The sequence below is a fragment of the Siphateles boraxobius genome, unplaced genomic scaffold, assembly GCF_051911475.1.
Source record: "Siphateles boraxobius isolate OS27281-9 unplaced genomic scaffold, OSU_SipBor_1 9, whole genome shotgun sequence".
Classification (NCBI taxonomy): domain Eukaryota; kingdom Metazoa; phylum Chordata; class Actinopteri; order Cypriniformes; family Leuciscidae; genus Siphateles; species Siphateles boraxobius.
In genome coordinates, this window is record NW_027509219.1 from 13103818 (window position 1) to 13131398 (window position 27581).

At 44.1% G+C, this 27581-nt stretch overlaps 1 protein-coding gene across 1 annotated transcript; it reads left to right on the forward strand.

The window, feature by feature from the left end:
- The first annotated feature begins 569 nt into the window (after nt 1-569).
- Nucleotides 570-26271, forward strand: ggt1a (gamma-glutamyltransferase 1a). Its single transcript, XM_077224267.1, has 13 exons — nt 570-831; nt 2234-2407; nt 2486-2616; nt 3003-3092; nt 3606-3798; nt 4063-4223; nt 4321-4470; nt 18868-19004; nt 19225-19412; nt 19623-19750; nt 19862-19974; nt 24066-24179; nt 24275-26271. The coding sequence occupies exons 2-13, from the start codon at nt 2238-2240 to the stop codon at nt 24419-24421; spliced, it is 1722 nt and encodes a 573-aa protein (XP_077080382.1). The 5' UTR covers nt 570-831; nt 2234-2237; the 3' UTR covers nt 24422-26271.
- Nucleotides 26272-27581: the final 1310 nt, after the last annotated feature.

A 27581-nucleotide genomic window follows, 5' to 3' on the forward strand; every position in this document is an offset into this window, starting at 1 on the left:
TAACCACCAGTGAAAATGCTTCTATGCATTATTTTCTAATTCTATAGGCCACATTCATTACAAATGATATTATCAGCATAAAAAAAATACAAACAATACTTCGATAACATTACATTAATGGCTACATTAAAATAATTTAGACAATTTCTAAGAATGTGGTGTAAGACATTTTGCTGTATAAGCTGGTGCTAAAGTTGTCACAGACATTTCATTTGAAAACCGACGATCCATGTTATCCGTCATGATTTCAGAATGATCCAAATAGTGTCTTGTTCTTCATTGGAAGAAATAACATTTGATCTTTTGTACAGGGGAATTTACATGCCAATGTAACACATTTACTTGTTTGAGTAGTGACCTAGAAATACTACTTACTATTTAATATTTTGTATTTATTTATTTATTTTATGTTTTACAATATTTAATCCGAGAAAATGTCTGGGCATTTTTACAATTTTAAATTATTTTTTATTCAATCTGGTTTCAGACTTTTTTGACCCCACTGTTATTTGTTGTTGTTGTTTTTTAAATGTCTAAAAGATTAAGGGAGGGGTGAATGCATTGTCATCACAATCTTGCAGTAGTTTTACCTCTGAAGCTCCTAAGCTTTTAAAAACAGGGTGAGGTTTCATGTGAGTAATACCTGTTTGTACCATCAGGACTTTTTGAAAAATAATGCTGTTTTAGCCAATCCCCTTGTAATGTTGATTTTTAACCTCTGGAGTTAAATTTTAATTAGCACAGATTATATCTGTCCCCAGTCCCATTCACTCTTGTGTTGATACATCACTTATACAAGGAAAAAGGATACCAGACAAAATCATCTGTGAGGTAGGTTATGTCTGTTTATCTATCTATCTATCTATCTATCTATCTATCTATCTATCTATCTATCTATCTATCTATCTATCTATCTATCTATCTATCTATCTATCTATCTATCTATCTATCTATCTATCTATCTATCTATCTATCTATCTAAGTCTCTCTGTCTATCAGTCTGTCTCTATCTTTCATTTTTTTGTCTGTCTGTCTCATCACTGTCTGTCTATCTTTCATCTTTCTGTCTGTCCATCTCTCTGTCTCTATCTATCTATCTATCTATCTATCTATCTATCTATCTATCTATTTATCTATTTATCGACTCTGTCTGACTATCAATCTGTCTCTGTCAATCATCTTTCTGTCTGTGTATCTAATTCTGTCTGCCTGTCTATCAGTCTTCTGTGTCTGTCAATTTGTCATCTATCTATCTATCTATCTATCTATCTATCTATCTATCTATCTATCTATCTATCTATCTATCTATCTATCTATCTATCTATCTATCTATCTATCTATCTATCTATCTATCTATCTATCTATCTATCTATCTGTCTGTCTGTCTGTCTGTCATCTGTCTGTCTACCCCTCTGTCTATGGATCTGTCTCGATCTAGCATCTTTCTGTTTGTCTGTCTGTTTATCTGACTCTTTGTCTATCGATCGGTCTCCATCTATCTATCATCTATCTTATTGAACTGTGAGTGGTTTTTCAGATGTTGTTGGCTGCCTTTAATTACTTCCACAACATCTGTTTTAACTTTTAACTGTCTCAAAATGCATATAATATTGGACTATAATCTGGAGGATAAAACTCAGGGATTGTATTTTGTGTGACTGTTGTATGGCTTGGATTTACAGGGTTACAGGGTTGATACAGAGCACAATTTAGAGTGCCATGACATTGTAGAATGAATGCTTCAGCTTATTATTAAACTTACAGAACAGCTGTAAACAGTAATGATTATAGTGATGGGTTACTGTAAAGGGTTTATTCAACAGGTGCTTTGAGCTGGGTGACATTTCATTGTTATCCATTTCTCCTAAAAAAATTACCTGAGGTTTACACCCGTGCTTCTATTCGTGAACAGTACATGTTGAAAAGGTGATGTAACTTGTATGCTTATTTTGGGGGGAGAAATTTTCTCTATGATCACAAAAATTTGCACGCTAACTGCTGCATATATTTGAAACTCATTGTTTCTGTAAATACAGTTCACTGATCAACTGAGAATGATGAAGGAAATTAAATTGAAGTGGTGGTGATAAGCACATGTCAGTCTACAAAATAAATAAAAATATTTTTATTGTAATGAGTGATAATCTCATAAATTTAATCAAGCATACATCAAATTACACCTTCAAATATGATTATCTCAGACGTCCTTTATTCACATTCTGTATCCATTCAGGAAAATGGTCAAGAAGTCTCTTGCTGGGCTGGTGGTCTTGCTTGTGGCTGTAGTTTTTTTTTTCATGGGTGTGTATTTGGGGATCAGAAACAGCAGTCTTGCTGTATCCCCGGACCATTTCTACTCAAAAGCAGCAGTGGCAGCAGATGCCGGGAAGTGCTCTGAGGTCGGGAGGTAAGAGTCCAAAGATCCAGAGTTTCCTTGCATGCCATTGAACGTCACTTATACACCCAGCTTTCTTTATGTTTGCAGGGACATCTTAAAGCGCAATGGTTCAGCAGTTGATGCTTCTATTGCTGCTCTGTTGTGTGTTGGGCTGTTTAATGCACACAGCATGGGCATTGGAGGAGGGCTGTTCTTCACCATATACAATGCAGCAACAGGTAAAACACTGACATTTATGCATTCAGCTGATGCTTTCCTAGGGATCCAATCCATGACCTTTGCGTTGCCTTCATTGAACACTTTGAATTAAATGTATAACATACTCCAATAATCTTCGAAAAATCATTTAAACTGCTGGGCTTCACAAAATGTGCATCCCTTTGTACATCCCTAGAAAAAGGGCACATGGTTTGACTCAGCATCATAGTGACCACAAATCTTGCGTCACTCTTACTTGGCAGTAAATGTCAGCAAATGACGTGAATAACCACTGCCTCATTAGGTGAACAACAATTGATGGTGACTCACAAGCCCAAATCTTCACAAACAACACTCAAAATGACACAGACAATGAAATAAATAAATTCCATGTTTTTGTCCACAGGAAAAGTGGAGACAATTGATGCCAGAGAAACTGCTCCAATGAATGCTTCAGAGAACATGTTTGGCAATAACACCCAGCTGTCACGGAAAGGTACATTACCATTAATATATCACCAAGTCCAGCCTCCACTCATGGGCAAAGGCATGAGTTGGGCAAAGTTAATTTAAAAAAATAATGCGTTAAAATATTGCGTTACTCCCCAAGTAACTAATTGCGTTACTTTGTTACTTTTTATGGAAAGTAATCAATTACGTTACACTTGCATTACTTTTTCACACCTGGGCTGGGTTCTATTTTTTGCAAATGTCAAGGACATTTCAATGATGAAATTCAGTGAAATGATGCAGAAGACAGTTCAACACTCTTACTTAAGCAATAAAAAAATATAAGTAAATAAGCAAAACTGAATAAAATTATCAATTTATTTCAGAATTGTTTCAAGAAATTATCTTTTTTTAGTTTTTTAAATTGCATTAAGGGGTTCAAAGTATTTTTGAATAAATGAACAGATAGGACATAAAATGAGCGTCATGTCTTTGGCCTTATTACAATTCTGGCCCTTGAATGATGAAAACACTGTACTGTGTCTTGTTTGAATGGCAGGAGGGTTGTCCATCGCCATACCAGGAGAAATCCGTGGTTACGAGATGGCGCACAAAAGACATGGGAGACTGCCATGGAGGGAACTGTTTCAACCCAGTATAGAACTGGCACGCAATGGTTTTCCAACTGGCAAGTCCTTGGCCAATGCCATTGCAAAAAACAAAGAAACGATTCTGAGTGACGTGATGTTGTGGTAAGGATTTATCTTTTGGACGCTGTACAGAAAGCAATCTGTGAGGAAAATCTTATCATAAATGAAAATGGCACATTGAGTTTCTCAGCGTCAAGTAACAAGTGTAGCAAGGTATACGGTGTATTGCATCATGTTGCATCATACATTATTTATTCTACTGATATTAAACAAATAACTAATCTAACTCACCACACTCTATAAACACTGCCTCTACTAGTAGTTTTAATGAAATCATATTCATCTTGCCCTGTCTCTGTGTTCCAGTGAAGTGTTTTGTGACTCAAACAAAAACCTCTTGAGGGAAAATGATATCATTAGATTTCTCAAACTCGCTGACACCTATGAGAGGATAGCGGAAGAAGGGCCGGATGTTTTTTACAACGGATCTATGGCCCAGCATATAGTGGATGATATCCAGGCTGCAGGTCACTTCATACTTTCTTTGCTTAACCCTATTTATCATGCCTTAAAGGTCACCTGAACTCATTTTAATAAAATACGCAAATCAATCTGTCACTACAGGAGGGATTATAACACTTGAGGACCTAATGGAATATAAGCCAGTGTTAAATGAGACCCCGTTGAAGTTAACTGTGGGGGAGTACACCATTAATATTCCTGATGCTCCATCCAGTGGACCTGTACTCGCTCTGATTCTTAACATAGTGGATGGTGAGTCTTTCTGCATGCTTGCATCAAGGAGATGGATGGATTGTTCTTTACAACATTTAAGTGTTTAGAGATCATGTTTAAACATTTGATAGATAACTGAGTTATGGATAACTATGAGAGAACATGTTGTTCTTTGAGCAGGACCTGGACTACCTGATTATGTAATAATCCTTCATCACCCCAGACATATATTAACTCTGTCAGATAAGCTATGTCAGAGTGACGTTTTCATTGAGTCATCCCAGGATTACGCAAAAGAGCTTCATTCATGAGGGCGAGCAGCATCATTTTATGCATTACGAAAGAAAGTACTGTTCATTTAGCTGATCATTATTGCAAAATAAACATCAACAAGGTGAGCAGGATAAGATCTTGTATCACCCTGTAGGGGATTTTACATTTAACCCTTGTGCATCAATTAAAAAAAGTTACACATAGGTACACCGAGGACAAAAATGTCCGTGTTTAAAAACTGTCATAAAAATGTGAAGCTTGGGAGCACAGACTTAAGTTTGGTATCATTTTAAAGAAGGCCCTTGGCAGATTATTTCTGAAGTAAAACAATTATAATAAGTAAATCCAAAAAAAAGTTATATAGGTATAAGTTTATGAAAATTATTTATGAAAATTATTTTATACAAAATATATATTTTATAAATCAAGTTCAACTCTAAAACAGCAAGAAAATAAAAGCCATAAATCTAAATAAATTGTGTTCCAAATTTGAGGATGATATCTCAAAAAATGAGCTTTCGGTAAGAGTTTGTTTGGGCGCAGTAACACATTTTCCCCATTGGGTGCCAGCAAAACTCTACTGGTGCATAAAGTGATTGCATTCGTTATTCGCAGTTGGAGTTTTTCTCTCTCAATATTACAAACACACACATGCACACACAAACATATTTTTTTATAACACACATACTAACCACACTCTGACATCCATACCAACACACCCACACAAATATCGTTGCATAATTTATCCAATTGGCTCTATAATATGCTGAAGCAGAAAACAGGAATACAGCGATATTTGTTTTATAGGCCAAACCCCCAAATATGGCACCATCTGATAAAAAAATAGTAAAAATTAAAATTTTGAAGCCTTGCCAACAGAATGAAAGCCTCTTAACAAAGATTGTATCATTTTATAGTTGAATGCCCCTGAGATTAAAAATTGCAGTTTTAATGGGTTTCAATGGGGACATTTCTGTCCAAAAGGCGCTAAGTGGGAGTATTTTGTGTAGCTAGTGCAAAAAAAAAATTTCAAAGGAAATGGGGGTGAAATAGTAAAATTACAATAAAAATACACACCTGTGCCAAAATTCATGCAGTTAACATAAAAAAAAAGTTACACATAGCTACAAAGTGGACAAAAATGTCCATGTCAAAAAACTGTCATAAAAATGTTAGGTTTGGGTGCAAAGACTTAAGTTTGGTCTCATTTCAAAGAGGACCCTTAGCAGATTACTGCTGAAGTTAAACAAGTGAAAAAAGTAAAACCAAAAATTTTGTATAGAGGTTTAAGTTTATGAAAATTATTTATGACAATTATTATCGTTATTTTATATCAAATATATGTTTTATGAAACATGTTGAACTCTCAAACTAATATAAATTCAAAGCCATAAATCTAAATAAATTGCGTTCCAAATTTGAGGATGATATCTCAAAAAATTAGCTTTCGGTGAGTTTGTTTGTGCGCAGTAACAGATTTTCCCCATTGGGTGCCAGCAAAACTCCACTGGTGCACACAGTGATTGGATTTTAGATTTGCAATTGAGTTTTTGTCTCTCAAATATTACAAGCACACAAACACATATACACACACATTTTTTTTTATTACACACATACAAACCACAATCTGACATCCATACCAACACACCCACACAATTATCATTGCACATTTTATCCAATTGGCTCTATAATACGCCAAAGCAGAAAACAGGAATAAAGCGGTATTTGTTTTATAGGCCAAACCTGGAAAAATAGCACCATCTGATAAAAAATAGTAAAATTTTAAATTTTGAAGCCTTGTCAACAGAATGAAAGCCTCTTAACAAAAATTGCATCATTTTATAGTTAAATGGCCCTGGGATTAAAAATTGCAGTTTTAATGGGTTTCAATGGGGACATTTTTGTCCAAAAGGCGCTAAGTGGGAGTATTTTGTGTAGTTAGTGCAAAAAAGATTTTTTTAAGAAAATGGTGGTGAAATAGTAAAATTCCAATAAAAACACACACCTGTGCCAAATTTTATGCAGTTAGCATTAACACAGGCAAAGTGATCAAAAAAAACAAAACTGAAAAGGACAAAAATGTCCATAAGGATACCCAGGACCAGATATGATGAATGAAGACCAGGAGTAAAGAGATGCAATAAATGAAAGAAAATGTGGTAACACTTTATTTCGATAGTCCACTTTAGACATTCTACTAACTACAGTATAAGTAACTATGCAGCTACATGTCAACTTATTCTCCTAACCCAAACCCTAAACTAACAGTCTACTGACAGTCTGCTACAGCCTACTAATACTCTGAGAGTTAGTTGACATGTAGTTGAAAAGTTACTTATAGTTAGTAGAATGTCTAAAGTAGACTATTGAAATAATGTGTAACCGAACATTTTACTGAAGAATACACTCAGCAAGTTCATAGGCCGATCTGCGTACATTACATTACAGCAACAATTATACCATCACACAGTCACTACGTCATCATGACAGGATGAATGATTCTGATTAGTTAAGACACAGATCAACTTTTTACCAAAAAGTTCCTCATATGGCTGTTCGTCAGAAGAATATCTCCATTGATCATCTGGATAGCACAAGAATCCAGCTTGTCTGGAAACGTCTACGGTTACGTATGTAACCCTCGTTCCCTGAGTAGGGAACGGAGACGTTACGTCGGATGACGACGAATGGGGTTTCGCTTAGAAAGCCTATCAACTTCGAGTATTACAAAACGAGCCAATGGCAAAGAAATGCCATGGGTCTGCGGAATTTGCATGGCGTAACTCCGCCCCACCTCGTGGGTATAAAAGGAGGAAGCCGGCAGCAAGCAGATATGTTTCTTCGCTGAGGAGCCAAGACTGAGCTCAGGCAATCCCCGCGGTACAGCGGAAAGTGGCAGGCAGACGTAACGTCTCCGTTCCCTACTCAGGGAACGGGGGTTACATACGTAACCGTAGACGTTCCCTTTCGTTGTCACTCCGAGTTACGTCGGATGACGACGAATGGGGTTACCAGTCTAATCACGCCACCTTCTCAGCTGTCTTCCAGTGCCCTGCGTAAATCGAGATCCCTGTCAGCCTGGACAAAGGACTCCATATAACACAGGAATACCAAGGTACACTGGGAAGCATATCCCAAGCTTAGGGGAAGTATGCAATTAATGCCAGCCCGGAGGGGGGGGACTTAGAGAATACACATATGACCCGAAGGAAGCATATGGAAAACACTGGGGTGTCCAGCCACAGGTGGAATATTTCAACCCCAGGGGTGGCAAGGTGGCTTGCCAAGGGAAAGACACACGCTCAGAGAGGCTTACAGTGGAAATACACATGTGGGGGTCGCTCAGAGGAGGGACCATGCACACGGGAGGCACCTAGCCGACGCACAGGCAATAGACACTGGCGCCGACGTCAGGAGTGCTGGAGGAGCTCAGGGCTTTCGGAGAAGCTCACCTGAGGAAAATATCGCACGTATCCAGTCCGTGGAGTGGAATGGCGAGCAAGCGAAGACACCTGAGCGGGTCCGGTACTAGCTGGTTGAAGCGAGTACACGAGAGGACACAGGCTCCACTCGGAGATTATAGAATCTGGCGAATGTGTTAGGTGTCGCCCAGCCTGCAGCTCTGCAGATGTCTGTTAGCGAGGCGCCATGCGCTAGAGCCCAAGAGGACGCCACACTCCGGGTGGAGTGGGCAGTCACACCAAGGGGGCACGGTCGACCTTGCTGCTGGTAAGCCAAAGCAATGGTGTCCACTATCCAGTGAGACAACCTTTGCTTGGAGAGAGCCTTTCCCTTCAGCTTCCCACCATAACAGACAAAGAGCTGGTCTGAGGTCCTGAAACACTGCGTTCTGTCTACATAGGCGCGGAGAGCGCGAACTGGACAGAGCAGTGCCAAGGCTGGGTCTGCCTCCTCCGAGGGCAGCGCTTGCAGGTTCACCACCTGGTCCCGAAAGGGAGTGGTAGGAACCTTGGGCACGTATCCAGGCCGGGGTCTCAGGATCACGTGAGAGGAAGCCGGCCCAAATTCCAGGCACGCTTCGTCAACGGAGAATGCGTGCAGGTCCCCAACCCTCTTGATGGAGGCCAGTGCAAGACAGGAACTTAAGCTCGACTGATTGCAGGGGCTCAAAGGGAGCACTCTTCAGGGCAGTTAGAACCACTGAGAGGTCCCAAGAGGGAACGAGAGGAGGACGAGGAGGATTTAGTCTCCTCGCTCCTCTCAGGAACCTGATGACCAGGTCGTGCTTGCCCACCGACTTACCTTCGATGAGGTCATGATGTGCGGCAATGGCGGCAACATAGACCTTCAGGGTGGAGGGAGACAGCCTTCGCTCCAGCCCCTGTTGAAGGAAGGAAAGCACAACACTGATCGAGCATCTCCGGGGGTCTTCTCGGTGAGAAGAGCACCAGTTGATGAAGAGGTTCCACTTCAACGCATAGACGTGTCTCGTGGACGGCGCTCTAGCGGAAGTGATGGTAGCCACCACCGCTGGTGGTAGGGTACTCAAACCTGCCTCGTCCCATCCAGGAGCCACACGTGGAGGTTCCAAAGATCGGGACGAGGGTGCCATAGGGTGCCCCGTCCCTGAGAAAGAAGGTTCTTCCTCAGAGGGATCGGCCAGGGAGGTGCTGTCGCGAGGAGTACTAGTTCGGGGAACCAGGTCCGGTTGGGCCAGTAAGGGGCAACCAGAATGACCTGCTCCTCGTCCTCCCTGACCTTGCGCAAAGTGTGCGCAAGAAGGCTCACTGGGGGAAACGCATACTTGCGGCCCTGCGGCCAGCTGTGCGCCAGAGCATCCGTGCCGAGCGTGCCCTCGGTCAGGGAATAGAACTGGGCGCAATGGGTCGAGTCGTGAGAGGCAAACAGATCTATCTGCGCGTCCCCGAACTGGTCCCAAATCAGCTGAACCGACTGGGGATGGAGTCGCCATTCTCCAGGGAGAGGCTGAAGCCGTGAGAGCTCGTCGGCTGCACAGTTCAGCGCTCCGGGAATGAAGATGGCTCGAAGCGACCTCAGATGCTTCTGACTCCATAGGAGGAGGTGGCGAGCGAGTTGTGACATACGGCGGGAGCGTAGACCACCTTGATGGTTGATGTACGCTACAGTGGCGGTATTGTCTGAACGGACTAGTACGTGTTGACCCCGGAGCAACACCAGGAAGCGGTGCAGGGCAAGGCGTACTGCCAACAACTCGAGGCAATTGACATGCCACAGCCACTGGGGTCCTGTCAGGGAGCCCGCAGCAGCATGTCCATTGCACATGGCGCCCCAGCCCATGGAGGAGGCATCTGTTGAGACAACAACATGCCGGGAAGCTCGTGCCAGGGGGACACCGGCCCTGAGAAAACCGAGGTTCGCCCACGGGGTGAAGAACTGACGGCAGGTCGGAGTAACTGGTACTCGGAACGTGCCGTGTTGCCATGCCCACCTCGGGACTCGGTCGCGAAGCCAAAGCTGAAGCGGTCTCATATGAAGCAATCCGAGCGGCGAGACCGCGGCTGCAGATGCCATATGCCCCAGGAGCCTCTGAAAAAGTTTCAGTGGAACCGCACTCTTGCCCTCGAATTGTCTTAGGCAAGTCAGCAGTGACTGCGCGCGCTCGCTCGTAAGCTGCGCGGACATGGCGACCGAGTCGATGTCCATACCGAGAAAAGAGATCCTCTGCACGGGGCAAAGTTTGCTCTTCTCCCAGTTGACCCGAAGGCCCAGACGGGCTAGGTGCCGAAGCACTAGGTCCCTGTGTTCGCAAACCTGATCTCGAGAGTGAGCTAGGATCAGCCAGTCGTCGATATAACTCAGGATGCGAACCCCTTGTTCTCGAAGGGGAACAAGGGCCGTCTCGACGACCTTCGTGAAGATGCGAGGAGACAGGCTTAGCCCGAAAGGGAGTACCGCGTACTGGTATGCCTGCCCCTCGAAAGCAAACCGGAGGAACGGTCTGTGTCGAGGAAGAATGGAGACATGAAAGTAGGCGTCCTTCAGGTCGATCGCTGCAAACCAATCCTGGGGCCGTATGCATTCGAAAAACGCGTTTGGCGGTGAGCATCTTGAACGGCATCCTGTGAAGGGAGCGGTTCAGCACGCGCAAGTCCAGGATTGGCCGTAACCCACCGGTTTTCTTGGGGACAATGAAGTAGGGGCTGTAGAAGCCGGACCTCATCTCGGCTGGAGGGACAGTCTCGATTGCACCCTTCGCCAGCAGGGTGGCAATCTCTGCTCTCATGATAGGGGCATTGCCACCGACCAAAGTGGAGCGGACTCCCCTGAAGCGGGGAGGAGACCGTGCGAACTGAATCGCATAGCCGAGCCTGACGGTACGCGCGATCCAGTGGGACAGACGGGGAAGCTCTAGCCAGGCTCCCAGGAACTGAACCAACGGGATCATGCGAGCCACAGGCGTCCCCCCGGAGGGGCAGCGAAGCGGAGTAACTGGCCCAGACGTGGACGGCATAGCGGCCCGATGTGGGGGCACAGTTAGCAACCGCGCCCTGGCAGAGGGGCCAGGGGAGGACCAGGCTGGTCGTCCCGCGGGGGCCTGCTCTGCCAGGGGTCTGGCGACAGAGGGGGACAGCGGCGAAGCGGTCCGTGGACGGCACGCCATGTCAACCACCTCTGGGACAGAGGGGGACGAGGAGAGCACGGCTTGTGGGCGGCGCTCTGTGACGTCCGAGAACTCTGTGCTCAGAGACGGGAGAATCAGCTCTTTGGAGAATAAGGATTCTTCCCCGGCCCTCCCCGGGGAAAGGAGTGGTCCTGCTACCAACTCCTGGAAAGAACTGAGTCCCATCTCTGAGGAGCCCAACTCAAGAGCGCCGCTTAACCCGGCGTGTAGCGGGGTGCGGGGCTGGAGAGGACTGTGGCGTCCGACCGCGGCCTCCAGAGCCGACCCGGGTGAACGGGCGGGGTGGGAGCCGCGGGGGGGCGCCCTCGGCAGTGGGCAGACCGAGGGATCTGAGCGGACGGCGGGGCCGTCGGGACAGAATCAACCTCAGTCTGCTCCATCGCCGAGGTGCCCGTCTCACGAGCGCCGCTTAACCCGGCGTGTAGTGGGGGGCGGGGCTGGAGAGGGCTGTGGCGTCCGCCCGCGGCCCCCAGAGCCGGCCCGTGAACGGGCGGGGTGGGAGCCGCGGGAGGGCGCCTTCGGCGGTGGGCAGACGAGGGATCTGAGCGGACGGCGGGGCCGTCGGGACAGAATCAACCTCACTCTGCTCATGGGCGGCTGAGAGCTGTTGGGCAAGCCCTCAACCGCACCGCCGAAGAGGCCGACCTGGGATATGGGAATGTCGGACAGACGGGTCCGCGCGACATCCAGCACATCAGACAGGTTCAGCCACAGACTGGTGAGCATCACCTGACCCAGGGAGCGTACGGCCACTTTCGTCGCTCAGAGAGCAAGGTCAGTGGCGGCGCGCAGCTCAGTGAAGAGCCCTGGGTCAGTCCCGCCCTCGTGCAGGTCCATGAGCATCTGGGTCAGGTGGACCAGCAGAATGACCATGGCATGCAGTGAGGCGGCTGCCAGTCCCGTGGCGCTATAGGATCTCGCCACAAGCGTAGACGAAAAACTACAGGCCACGGGCGGGTGCTTAGGATTGCGCCGAGAAGAAGCACTCTGAGGACACATAGCATCGCAACAGAGCGTTCAGCCGGGGGAACCCCAGTTTACCCATGGGCAGCAGCCCCATCGAGGGGAGGAAAGGCGGATGAGATCAGCGAGCGGTCCCGAGAAGACAAGGGGGCATTCTTGGACTTCGAGATCTCATCATGCACGTCCGGGAAGAGAGGTATTGGGGTTTGCTGTGGACGAGGGTCGGCGGCCTTACCCAAAACCCATCGTCCCAGTAAAGCATGGTCGTCATCTCCGGATCAGACTCAGGCACAGCCGTATGCACACCGGAAGGTGGCAGCTGTGACGAGCCCTCACTTCCAGAAGACTCAAACCCACCTAGCGATGCTGCAACAGACATGGCATCTTCCTCTGTAGCTTCAACTGAAACACGCGGGCCACCAGAGAGTAGACTCGCGGGAATCAGCAGTTCACTAGCGGGCACCGTCATTGAAGAGGGGGGCTGGGGTCACGGACACATAGTCGGCGCCTTGATCCAGACCGTAACCCTCAGGTCACCCTGGCCACCAGCCGAAGATCGGGGGGTGGATGAGGGGACTCTCACTCTTGCGAGTTCACCGAGTCTCGACCTATATATGACGCGATGATCACGTTCCCAGCGAGAACATGAGTCACCCACGAGCGCTGTTCAAGCATGATCAAAGCCCAAACACACTAGACAGCGCTCGTGCCCATCAGAGCCCAAACCAGTCCGCTGCAACTAGAAATGCACGGACGAGCCGTCTTTAAAAAGACGTGCCACGTGTAAGCTCTTTTAGTGAGAGAAAACTCAAGTGTTGAAGCAGCCGGGGAGAAACGCACCGACTGGCAGACCACTGCAACAGATCAGCAGGAAGCACGCTCTCACCGTAGATCGCCGTCACACCAACACTCGAGGTACTCGTTTGTAAAGCTGACAATTCAGAGATGGCTTGTGGAGAGAAGAATACACTTGGCTCCGAAGCGAAAACATATCTGCTTGCTGCCGGCTTCCTCCTTTTATACCCACGAGGTGGGGCGGAGTTACGCCATGCAAATTCCGCAGACCCATGGCATTTCTTTGCCATTGGCTCGTTTTGTAATACTCAAAGTTGATAGGCTTTCTAAGCGAAACCCCATTCGTCGTCATCCGACGTAACTCGGAGTGACAACGAAAGGGAACTAGTGGTTCACCTCACTAATACAGGACCTGTAACAAAGAATAATAACGCACACGCACACAGATACATAGCTTCTTCAAGGTTGAAGTTGGTCGAGCTTTTGCTCTTATCAGGAACCTTTCCCAAAACATACTGATAAGTTCTCTCTCAGTGAGAGGTTCAGACAATATTTGTCATTATTCTCTAGTGATTTAAGATGAAAAGTAAAGTAAATGCTATAGAATTGGTCATGCGCAGTGACTGTGTGATAGTATAAGAGATTATTCAATATGAAGTAAGATGAAAATACAATAAGTTGTTCCAATCAGCAATGATTTTTTTCCCATGATTTGCCCATATTGCTATAGGTTTCCGCATATATGTAACTACCGTTATAGTTTGCTACAATATGTGTTTTATTGTTATTATTTTGTGAAATTATTGTTTTTAATAACTGAGCTGATATACATTAGCCTGGCAAGCCAGATCTACATCAAGATGTTGGGTCTGGGAACTCAATATTGGCATACCTCAATCCGAGGGGCGGGATAAACGGTTGTCTTTCAAATTCCCTCTGCACGCACTAGGACAGCGCTACAACCAACCAGAGCAACGAACGGCTGTTGCTGAGTGAGTCCCATGTGTTTTTCCACCAGCGGAGCTAGTTGATATATTAAACTTTTGCCGTATCCGGTCGTCACCGAACACATCTTCCTTTTTTAAGAATGATTTAAGTGACGTTCTCTTAACTCCAAGTCATCCAGAGTAGCGGCCAAAGCCGATTCGAAAGACCGCTGTTCGCCAGCAGCATCTTCTTTGTTTTCAAGTAGCAAGGAAATCACCTATAGAAATCATGCGGAACCGTCACAACGCTGCCGTCATTATGTTAAGCCCGCCCACCAACTCTATACACGATGTGATTGGCCTGACCAGAGTTTGGTTTTTCCAGTTCGAATGCCAACGGAGAGTTGCTAGACCACACCAGAGAAGGGCCGTTTCTCAAAACCAAGAATGTAAAGAACGGACTTGTGTTCTTGGGGAGAACGCTCTTGCTAGTTGTTCTTGGAAGAATGAACTTACAAGGTGACGAGCACACAGAACGCTGCTGACAGTTTGAGGCGATGTGTTCTTGATGGTATTGCGCAATACCCCCGCACAGCGCCGTTTTCAGTACCCAAACATCACAAGAATTATTGATGATAACAGCCAGGTTTTTAGCATGACTGGCCGGTTGGCTCGCTAGCTACACCCGCGTGCGCGTATGGAGATTCTTCACTACCGAAAATGTTTGAGCATATTTTCGATTCGCCATAAATTTTCGTAAAAATGGCAATATTTGAAATCTACACAGTAGATTCAGCATCAAATGTTCTCAGAAGTGAATTTAGTGATGAAACAGCATACGAAATTGTAGAAAAACGACTTACTGTTGTTCTGCCTTTCTGCTCCCCGCTTCTTCCTTGAATGCCGAAATGAATGCTGGGATATTTCTGCCAAGTTCACACAAGTTACCAACCGATGCATCCTCGGTAAAATGGGCGTGTCAAGAACTCTTCCGGGATTTTTAACCGTTCTTGCCAAAATGCAAACTTGTGTATTGAGACAGTACTTGGGCAGCGACTGATGACGTTTCACAAGTCCACAAGAACACAAGTACAGACAAGAACGCATATTGAGAAACGGCCAATGTCTAATATGGGGAGAAGTTTCACTCTCAGTAAACTTCTGGGTTCTGAACTGGTTGCAGTTCCACTCTGGTTCCATATAAGGGCGCTCACAGGACGAGTGCAGAATGAATGGGGGTCTATGGAGATATACCCCTAAAAATCCACTTTCTCAGGATATAATTTTTTGTCTAGTAATTTGAATTTTGTTTTCGAAAGGAGATGCAAACAAATTACAGATTATTGGGTGTTAGATTTTTTAGAGTCACTTATTTGCTTTAAAAAGTCTTTTAAAATATCAATGACGTCATACACATCGTACGACCAGAGAACAGCTTTACGGCAATCCTTCAGTGACTTTGGTGCTTTCGCGATCTGCACTTTCTTTTCTCTCGAGCCATCGACAACACAGCTGACACAGGTAAATACACGTGCTAGAAGAGTTAAGTCCGCCTTAACATTCTGGTCCCGCTTCGGATGCCACGATGCCATCAGGCGGTATGTCTGGTCGTAATCAGTCCTTCACTGACCAATCAGCGTCCATTAGCAGAATGATAGCGTGTTATGGGCAACAACAACTCAACCTGTAAGAAATCAAAAGGACATAAGTACTCGTTCATTCAACTTTCGACCTATAACCAATGTTGAACTTGCATAACCTACATTCAAATCTGAGATTTCTCAATGGCAACTTTCTTTAGCCGTCTAGCCCCATGGACTCCCATTCATTTTGCACTCGGACGATCGCCCCCCCAGTGGAACTCTGGTGGAACTACAACCAAAATTCGGTACAATAGGGCTTAATAGGGAGTGGTCAGGCTTTCCGTAGACGGGCTTTGACCACATTTTGCTGCAAAATAATTTTTGCTGCCGCTAGAGTGCGTCTAGATTTCTAGGCTAGATATACATAGCATAACATGCCAAAATAAAAAAACACAATGTTCCATATTGTCATCTGTGGCTTTATGTCCCATTTTACGCCTTTGTTGCATGGTGTACACATACCTGGACAGTTAAATAATTTTTAAATAAAAATGAATTTTGTAAAAATTAAAATGAAATATCAATTTTAGCATCAAAGTAATAAAAATAATCTTAAAAACATCTAGATAATCTACTAATATTCTTATGAGATTTAGTTGACATGTAGTTGCAAAGTTACTTAGCCTATAGTCAACAGAATGTTCAAAAGGGACCATCAAAATAAAAATGTTACCTAACACATTCCTGTAGTTCAAACAGTTGAGCGTGGCGCTAGCAGCATCAAGGTCATGGGTTTCTTTCCTTAGGAATGCATGAACAGAAAATGTATTGGTTCAGTGCAATGTAGTGCAGTTGCTTTGGATAAAAGTGTTTGGCAAATTTATAAATGTAAATGAAATCTATTTGATGAATAATGAATACAGGTAAATGTAAATGAATAATTTTTGTAATCAGACTTGCACATTATTATATGGCCCAACCAAAGGCCCTGGCTAAATGCTAAAGTCCACTCATTACTCAAAACCCGTGATGAAGCCTTTAGATCGGGCAACAGGATGGCACTCAGGTAAGTAAGGAACAACCTCAACTGCGGCATTAGCAGCCAAAAAATCCTATGCCTCCAGAATAAAAGAACAGTTCAGCAACAATGTTGCACAGGGGATGTGGAGAGGCATTCAACATGTCTCTGACTACAGGCTAAAAAACCACTCTGCCTCAATGAATGAAACATCTTTACCAAACACACTGAATGCGTTCTATGCACGATTCGAAGCAACTAACCAAAGGGAAGTGGTCAAGTCCACCTCGCCACCAAGTGGTCACCTGTGCAGTCTGTTTCTACGAGTGATGTTAGGAGGACCCTTTTTAGGGTGAACCTACGCAAAGCTGGCGGGCCAGACGGCATCCAAAGCCGTGTTTTCAAGGAATGTGCCTACCAACTGGTGGATGTTTTTACAGACATTTGTAACATTTTCCTTGAGCAAGCGGTCGTCCCAGTTTGCCTCAAACACACCTCCACCACCCCAGTGCCTAAAAAGTTCACGGTGTCGTGCCTAAATGACTATCGCCCTGTTGCACTCACCCCTGTGATCATGAAGTGCTTTCACAATTCATCGGCCTTCACACATCTGGAGAACAAAGACTTATAAGTTAGAATGCTGTTTATTGACTTCAGCTCAGCGTTTAACACATTCATCCCACAGACACTAATTGAAAAACTGTCAGCACTTGGATTGAGCACATCAATGTGTAACTGGATTCTTGACTTCCTGAGCAACAGATCACAGGTTGTCAAAATCAATACACAGACCTCTCAGCCCATCACACTGACCATGGGTTCACCACAAGGCTATGTACTGAATCCACTGTTATACACCCTTCTGACCAATGACTGCACTGCAAAACACCAAAGCAACAGCATTGTGAAGTTTGCAGATGACACTACAGTGGTGAGGCTTATCATCAACCATGACGAAGTAGCATACAGGGATGAAGTGGACCAACTCATAGCCTGGTGTGACTACAATAATCTCTCCTTGAATGTGAACAAGACAAAAGAGATGATTGTTGACTTTAGACGCACCAAAGCCCCACACCAGCCCTTATCAATCAAAGGCAGAGATCTCGAAACAACACAGAAGTTTAAATTCCTGGGCCTGCACATATCCACTGACCTCACATGGTAATCGAACACCTCCTCCTTAGTAAAGAAGGCCCAACAAAGCCTATATTTTCTAAGAAGGCTAAAGAGAGCTGGCATGACCCCCTCTATCCTCGCTGCTTTCTACAGATGTGTCATTGAGAGCTGCTGTATCAGGGTCTGGTATGGAAACTGCTCTGCATCTGACAGGAAAGCCCTACAGCGGGTAGTGAAGTCGGCACAGCGTATCACTGGGACCAGCCTTCCTGCAATTGAAGATCTCTACAACACAAGGTGTGTGTAAAAAGCAACCTCAATCTTGAAGGACTTCTCTCACCCTTCCCACATCTGGTTGCAGGCCCTCCCATCTGGGAGGAGGCATCCAGACTCAAAAACAGTTTCTTCCCGCAAGTGATCAGACTTCTGAACCGCATGCCTGAGTGCACCTAACCACCGCCAACCTACCTAAAGATTGTGACCATAACCCCATTATAATATATATATATATATGTACATATCTATATTAAAAAATACTCGTACCTCAATGCTGCCCTTAATATATTGCTTTATTTTTATAATTTATGTTCATTTTTTTTGTATATCTATTGTTTACATTACTGTTGTCCTTTCTTAGTCTCAGTCTTCCCTGAAGGAACTGTGTTTCGTTTTTAACAATTGCCATGCAATGTGCTAAAAATGACAATAAAGTTGACTTTGATCTAATCTTTTTTTTTAAATCCATCATGATGTACAAAACAAGAATCCAACTCAATAATGCATAAAAATATGAATACTGAGGTCATTTTCACTGCAATCTATGAAAGAGATTCAAGATGCCAGTGCCAGTTTTGTTTACATGAAACAAGAGGAACGATTGGACTGATACACGGCATTGCCATTGACGATAGAGAATATTAGACAATATCTGACTGCAGAATTCCATATTCCAGAGAGTATTCCAGAGAGCCGTGTAACTATAACACAGGATGTTTCTGCATTACACTATGTTGCTTTTCCATTGTTTTTCTATGTAAACATATATATTTTTCAATGTATCAACCTCTTGTTTTGATCTTATGTAAATGTATTACAGTAATTATTCACATCAAGCATTCAAATCTCATTTTCTAGGTTACAACTTCTCCAACAGCAGTGTGTCCACAGCAGAGAAGAAGACTTTGACATATCACCGCATCGTTGAGGCATTTCGTTTTGCTTATGCTAAGAGGAGTAAACTGGGAGACCCGCGTTTCCTCAACATTACTGACGTGAGTTCAACTATTTTGTACATATTTAGCTTTTTTTTGTGCCTTACCCAAGGAGCTATGGGAATTAAAGCAACCCGATCTCATGCAATTTTACTCAAGATCTGTGAAGTGGTTTAAAGAGTCCTTTTATTGTCTGACTATATTTTCCCAAGGACTCTAACTGCACCTACAAGTTCAATGACCTCTTGTAAATCTCTTTTTTAATTATCTCCTTTCCCAGCTCATCCAAAACATGACTTCAGACTACTTTGCAGATAACATCAGGAGTAAAATTACAGATGACACCACTCACCCAGACACCTACTATGATCCCGAGTACTTTGTACCCGATGACCACGGCACGGCTCACCTGTCAGTCATCGCAGAGGATGGGAGCGCGGTAGCGGCCACCAGCACCATCAACCTTTAGTAAGAGGAAAAAAGGGCCCCAGACCTGTGTTTCTCACTTTATTTATTTTCCAAAACATTGTTCCTCTAACAATATTTATATAGTCTGCTCTCACATGTTAGTCTGGATCCCTGAGAAAGAAAATTATGATTGTTTTTGGTGCCAAAAAACTTTATAAGTGGACCTCAGGGGGGATTTTGATTATCTTGATCTTTCTTGTTTTCTCACAGTTTTGGCTCTAAGGTGATGTCACGTTCAACTGGGATTATCTTTAATGATGAGATGGATGATTTCAGCTCTCCTTACATTACCAATGGCTTTGGGGTTCCCCCTTCACCCAACAACTTCATTCAGCCAGGTGTCTTGGGTTTTACAGCCTAAAATAAATGACAAATAATACCCCTTTTTATTTCTATACACACACTGTTAAAAAAAATGTATTAACATACTGCTTTTTTCTTTTGACAAGGTAAAAGACCTCTTTCATCGATGTGCCCCACGATAATATTTGACAAACACAACAGAGTCAAAATGGTGGTTGGGGCCTCAGGTGGGACGAAAATCACTACAGCAACTGCTCTGGTAACCACAAATATCAAAATCTATTTAATACACGAGTAGCAGTGTGATATGGATATATATTAGTGCGGATGTGATTCGGCCGGAGGCAGAAATTTTTAAGGAACAAAACTACTCGTTACTATCGTAACCTCAGTTCCCTGAGATAGGGAAAGAGTATTGCATAGCTATACGCAGTGGGGAAAATCCTTTTCCTCGATTTACTGAAGCTTTTGTGTAAAACGCATTTGCAGTTGCACAGCTAGCACATTGAGCGTTTGGCTTGCTCATGGGCTGTGCTGCAGCAACTGCACATCCAATGGCGCGGGCGTCTCTGACGTACAACCAATGAGGTAGCCCTGTGTCATTACACGTCAAAGCCCGCCAAGGGGGGCGTGGCCATAGCCTATAATATTCCCCCGAATTCGCCATTATAGCAGGTTTAACGACTGAAGCGACAACTCTCCAGGCTGCTATAGTGCGGCCGGCTACGCAATACTCTTTCCCTATCTCAGGGAACTGAGGTTACGATAGTAATCGAGTAGTTCCCTTTCGAACGGTCAGTTCGTATTGCATAGCTATACGCAGTGGGGAAAATCCTTTTCCTCGATTTACTGAAGCTTTTGTTTAAAAAGCATTTGCAGCTGCACAGCTAGCACATTGAACGTCTGGCTCGCTAATAGGCTGTGCTGGGGCAACTGCACATCCAATGGCGCGGGCGTCACAGGTAGCCCTGTGTCATTACACGTCAGAGCCCGCCAAGGGGGGCGTGGCCATAGCCTATTAGCATAGGAAAAACAACCGGCCAAAGCGGGTTTCATATATATATATATATATATATATATATATGTGTGTGTGTGATTGTGCACAGTAACACTTTTAGACAAGACCAGACGCTGTCAGCCTTAATCATACCGAAAGCCCCTTCGCTTGCAGGGAAGGCACCTCCATATTATAGAACTTCATGAATGTGTAAGGCGAGGACCAGCCGGCCGCATCACAAATGTCCTGAATGGGAAAGCCAGATGACCAGGCCCATGACGAAGCCATGCCACCTGTTTGAATAGGCCTTGATACTTGATACCGACACCTGACCCACTGAGGTATAAGCCATAGAAATGGAAACCAATATCCATCTAGACAGTCTTTGCTTAGTGACTGGATCACCCTTAGATCGGCCACCAAAGCAGACAAAAAGCTGTTCTGATTGTCTGAAAGACGCAGAACGCTCCAGATAGGTTCTCAGCGCTCTGACAGGGCAGAGAAGATCCTACCCATCCACTGCAGAAGGGGGTAGGGCTAATAGTGTAATAACCTGTGCTCTGAACGGCGTTGAGAGCACTTTGGGGTCATAACCATGCCTGGGTTTGAGAATGACTCCGGAATCATCTGGTCCAAACACGAAGGGCTCACAGAGAGAGAGTGCAAATCTCCCACTCGCTTGATAGATGCCAATGTCAACAGGAGAGCAGTCTTTAGCGAGAGAGGTTTAAGATCAACCGACTGGAGCGGTTCAAAAGGCGGTCAGGCCTTCAGGGCCTTCAGGGCCCCAAGGACCGTGGAGAGGTCCCAAGGTGGCACAGAATGAAGTCTGGAGGGGTTAATCCTCCAAGCACCCTTTAGAAACCATACCACCAAGTCGTTTCTTCCTAGTGATTGGCCAGCCACCAGAGCATGATGCGCTGCAATGGCTGCCACGTACACTTTGAGCGTGGACGGGGAGCGGCCCGCGTCCAACAGCTCCAGCAGGAAGGAGAGTACCACAGATACCTCACATGACTCTGGGTCAACACGATTTTTCGAGCTCCAGCTGGAGTAGACGGGGTAGACGGGGTAGACGGGCCCTTGCTTCAGAGATAGTGCTTAAGACCTTCGCAAGAAGGTCCCTGGGTACCCGTTTAGGGCATTTCAGCCAGTGCTGCAGCGGGCGCATGCACAGTAATCCCGTCTAGAGTACTGACGATGCTGCTGCCATGAGACCGAGAAGTTTCTGAAATTTTTTTAAGGGCGCGCTCTCGTGTGAGCCGCGCTGTCATCATCACGGAGTCTATAACTGTGCCCAGAAAGACCACGCTCTGGCTGGGGTTCAGTTTGCTCTTTGTAACACTGATTGTGAGACCCAGGCATTCTAAATGGCCGAGAATCAAATCCCTGTGAGCCAGTAGCTCGGCTCTCGACTGTGCCAGCACCAGCCAGTCGTCGAGATTAGTTTAGCACGCGCACTCCCTGAAGTAAATAAATAAATAAATAAATTCAGTGAAGCCGAGATCCGAATTCGGGTCTCTGTAGCGAGAATCTCAGAATCCACCACTGACCACAGGGGGGATTGACAGAGAAGAGCTCTTATAGCTTTTGCAGTGAGAGATAACAGTTTCAGCGTGGTTGATTCCAGGCATAAAACCTGCGCTGTTGTGTCTGAATCACGGAGGAGATTCTGCGTGATGAACAGAATGTAAGGGAGCGGTAGTAGCTCTCTTGTGTTGTAAAGAGAGATAGCCGCATGCACATCTGACCACGCACTTCTTCCGTCGCTGCACAATGAGGGAAGGAAGCGGGCATGCAAAGGAAAATAACATTTCTGTTCGAAATGCTCTTCCGTGTGATGTGTAAAACAGAGGGCGGGGTAGCTCTCGTGGTGTAAAGAGAGCTAGCCGCGCGAACATCCACCCGTGCGCTTCTTCCGTCGAGGCTCGACGAGGGAAGAACGCGTGGGAGCGCGAGAGGCGGTTTGCCGTCCAAAAGGAGAGCTACCCGCGAGCGCATGGTGTATTTTTAGGGCGGGGTAGCTCTCTTGTGTTGTAAAGGGAGCTAGCCGCGCGAACATCTACCCGCGCGCTTCTTGCGTTGAGGCGGCGAGGAAAAAAACAGGGAGGAAGTGCGAGAGGCGGTTTGCCGTCCCAAAGGAGAGCTAGCCGCGAGCACATGATGTACTTTTAGGGCGGGGTAGCTCTCTTGTGTTGTAATGAGAGCTAGCCGCGTGAGCATCTACCCGCGTACTTCTTCCATCGAGGCGACGAGGGAAGAAGGGGGGGGGGAGCGCGAGAGGCCGTTTGTCGTCCACAAGGAGAGCTTGCCGCGAGTGCATGATGCAATTATGACCGAACAGGCATACTCTCGCAGAGAGAGCAGCCTCCATCATAGAGTGCGGTTCAGCATGGGGGGTTCCCAGGCCTGTGACGCACTTTGTGTGCCCGTGCATCCGCACGTGAAACAAGATGAGCGAGGCATTTGAAACAACGCCTCGTACACTTAAACACAGGATATACAATAGAAAGGATATAGCGTCGTCGCCGGATAGCCACAGGTGAGACGGCGTCAGGAGAAACCGGCTGAGAAGGCGTAGTCTGCTGAGATGATGCTCGCTCAGGCTGAAGGGCTTGTTCAACGGCGAAAGGCTTAGTAAAACAGTCAGAGACATGAAGTTGTCGCTGAAGGAGTAAAATTTGCTATAATGGCGAATTCGGGGGAATATTACAGGCTATGGCCACGCCCCCCGTGGCAGGCTCTGACGTGTAATGACACAGGGCTACCTGTGACGCCAACGCCATTGGATGTGCAGTTGCCGCAGCACGGCCTATGAGCGAGCCAGACGCTCAATGTGCTAGCTGTGCAGCTGCAAATGCGTTTTATACAAAAGCTTCAGTAAATCGAGTAAAAGGATTTTCCCCACTGCGTATAGCTATGTAATACGAAGTGACCGTTCGAAAGGGAACTGCGACCTGAAGAATGAATGCTATATAAGATGAATGCAAGTAATACACTCGTTTAGCCAATCTCTCTCTAATAATCAACGAAGGGACTCGACGTTCCTTTGTTACTAGTTCTAAAGTGATGTTTTTAAACTGTCAACTTGAGATTTGAATCCATGGCAGAAGGAAGTAATTCTGCACAAAAGAGGGTTTTTACAGACACAGTTGTTGTTTCTTATTTATTTACTCATATGTGCCGTCGATCTGTTATATCAGATATATGATTCGGCCGTAGGGACGAAAATTAATATATAATATCAAAAGTATATCACATAAGTGCTGATATACAGCAATATCGTACTGCTACTGTGATTTGGATGTCTCCCTTCACTTTCTCCCTTATAACACTTATTTCACTTCTCTCAGGTGATCCTGAACTCACTGTTCTTTCACTACGATCTGAAGAAAGCGGTTACAGAGCCAAGAGTCCACAACCAACTCAACCCCAACATGACAGTTGTGGAACAGGACTTTGAGCAAGTGGGTTTCTGCACTTGACCACTGAATTTTCTGAATTGAAGTCATGATAAAACAATTCATTAACTCTCTAACGCCTGTGTGACATGATTCTACAGAATGTTCTTGATGGCTTGGCTCAGAAGAATCATGTGACGGAGCTGCTGAGGACGCCAGGAGCAGTAGTGCAGGCCATCGTGCGACAAGGGGACAAACTCTGCGCTGAATCTGATCCCAGGAAAGGCGGCTATCCTGCGGGATACTGAACGCCACTCCCTCTAGCCTTTCTCACATTTTGTGGACTTTCGGTCATTGGTGACATCCAGGAAAAACTAATGTACACATTCAAAAGCAATACACCTTTCAGCCCAACAATCAACATGGACCATAATGCACAAGGTTGCACAAAGACTCCCTGTATTTATTAACTTTTCTTTTTGACAGGAAAATGTTTCATCGGTATCAATAGTGCCTTATTTTCATATTGAACGGTCTATGGTTTTACCAAGCTTATTTATTCCTTTTGTGTGTAGAGAAGAGTGTTGATTATCAGTATGTGGGGGTTCTTTACCTGATTCCATTGTAATGATTCAGCCGTAGGCACGAAAAGTAATATATCATGTTCCATTGTAATAGAGGTTTTTTGGTTGATGGACATGGGATCCATGTTGAGAGTGCTCCAAAATGAGGATGTGCGACTCTTGTTCAAGTCAGGGAAATAAGTATGAAATAAAAATATTACAGTAATGTATTGTACATCATGCTGACTGCATGGGACTGAGATTCTTCCCAGCTAACAGGGAATGTTCTTAGAACTTTGGCTAACGTTCTGGCAAGGTTCTCCAGTAACATTAATAAATTGTTTGTTCAAAGTTATCAGGGTCTTTAATAATGTTCTCAAAACGTTAGCACAAAACATTATCGATACATCACTGATCATAGAACTTATTTTTCTGAAACGTTTTATTTGGACATTTTTAAAGGTTCCTACTTTATTAAGAAACTTCATAAATTCATAAATTTTGAACGTTCAGAGAACATTCAGAAATAAAGGGAATGTTAGCAAACCGTTCTTAGAATATATTTGTGTTAGCTGATTTTCAAAGGGATAGCCCCCCCATGTACTACTGTAGAACACAAAATATGTGCTATTTGATAGTCTCAGAGCAGTAACAATGAATTACTAGAGATTTCAAGCTTCAAAAATGGTGGACAGTATGACTTGTATAAAATTTAATTTGTTTTTGTGTTCAACAGAAGAAAAAAGTCATATAAGTTGGAAAACCATTTATCTTTTGGGTGAACTACCTCTTTAAGTTTCTATTTTTTATGGTAGACACACTGGATAACAAGACACTGCTAAAATGTGTGAGGAAACTATAACTATCTATAAGCTGAATGTTCGATTAAAGCAGCAACCAACATATTCATTTTTAAATAGTGAACTGGAATGATATTGTTCTTATGGTGAAGAGAAGCTGTTATTGACATCAGAGCCATTCATAAGTATAATCCTGGGAGAACGGCATGCAATGCATCAGATTACCTCACTGGACATGCTACTCTGTCTACTGCCATTCTCTCCCGAGACGACTTTCATAATGTGAAATGCTGAACGACAATAACAACTGTTTTTCTGTTATAAGTAAATGACTTGTGTACATGAAACAGACCTGATCTTTAAGGTAAAACTTTGTTCACTTCAGGTCTGAATGTTACATTAGAAGTCTGCAAGGCAATATATAATGTAACATTGTGTAACTGTGACTTAAAAACATTTAAGTCAGGCCATGAAAAAGGTTATTAAGAGATACCCAGGTCCATCATAACAACATCTTATATTAAACATAATATTCATCAGAAGTCCCTGTTATTATGTAAGTCTGATTTTATTTTGAATTACATTATGAGCTATCACTAGACTGTTGAATGTTGTCTTTTTTTGTTACCAAATCATAAAACTGCAATATCATACTGTATAATGTATATCACATTCAAGCTATTTCATGTAGCTAGAGATGTTAATGTCATGTCAATATCATGAAATGACACTGTGGTGGAAATGTTAAGTGCATTCTGACAAATAAAATACATTTGTGTATATATTTTTTAAACATCCACTGTCGGTCTGGCTGTTGCTATGCTGTTAATTAAACTGTTTTGGACCCATAGATGTTTGCCATCGCATTCATAAGTGTTTGTATAAATATTTTAAGAGCTAATTACTAAATAATGCAAGCTGTATTCTATGAAACAGTGCCATTTGAACCAGCTCTGAGGCAAAAACATGTTTTGAAAATTGAAATGCATGATAGCCTAAATTATCACATGCCCAGTTAGCAAAGTCTTCCTTTTGCATAGTAGTAGGGAAGTATCCTATACATATTTGGACATGTTGGACATGGACTGTTTTCATACAGGTTTCACTCCTTACTTCTGTTATTGGTCGGTCGTCCGGCTTCGTCCCCAACACACGCCACCGGTTGAATCAAAGTTATTACGTTCTGATTTGTAAACAATCAAGGTTTGTCATGGCTCCAATAGCCCCAGCTGGTAAGATGCCTTAATTACATCTTTATTCTTTGACATTTATTCTAGTGTAATATCCATACACTGCGTCAGGAAAAAAAAACTTGTTGCCATGCTGCCTTGTCAGGTAGGCTAATGACTTTCCAGGCAGCATTTGTGCACGAAGGTACCTCACGAAACTGACTTCGGACAGACTTCTGAGGCAACAATGTAATGATATACAATATAAAGCGAGCTTTGGTGGTAACTAAGAAAATATTTAATAACTTGAATAGTAATATCTCTCTAGAAAATGACATCCGAAGTGGAAAACGTTGGTCAAACATGACAATTGCAAACCAACAACCAACCACAACTTTCAGACTTATTTTTTAAGCTCAACTGTCACGGAATGGAAAGCAGAGGATTGTGGGATACATCTATGCGGTCTTCAAAAATGAAGTATCAGGATACAGGAACAGTGGTTTTGGACATGCCTCGACACCTTCCTAACTAGAATGCATCATCCGAAGGCAGCATTTTTAACCACAAGAAGCAGCCATAATTTCATTTTATCATAGCTATTTTTCTTAATCTTTAATTTGTCGAATTTTTCACAGTAGCCTATTATTCAAACGTTGGGGGTCAGTAAGATTTTTTTTGTGAAAGAAATGTATACTTTCGTTACTTACATTGTCATAAAAATATCATATTCACACAATATTTTCTATTCATTAAAGAAATCCTGAAAAAAAAATCTCATGATTGCCACAAAAGTATGAAGCAGAACTGTTTTCAATATTGATAATAATAAGAAATGCCATAATATTTCAAAATATAACTTTTACTGTATTTTTGATTCAATAAATTCAGCCTTTGTGAGAATAAGAGACCTTACAAAACATTTAAATAAATCAT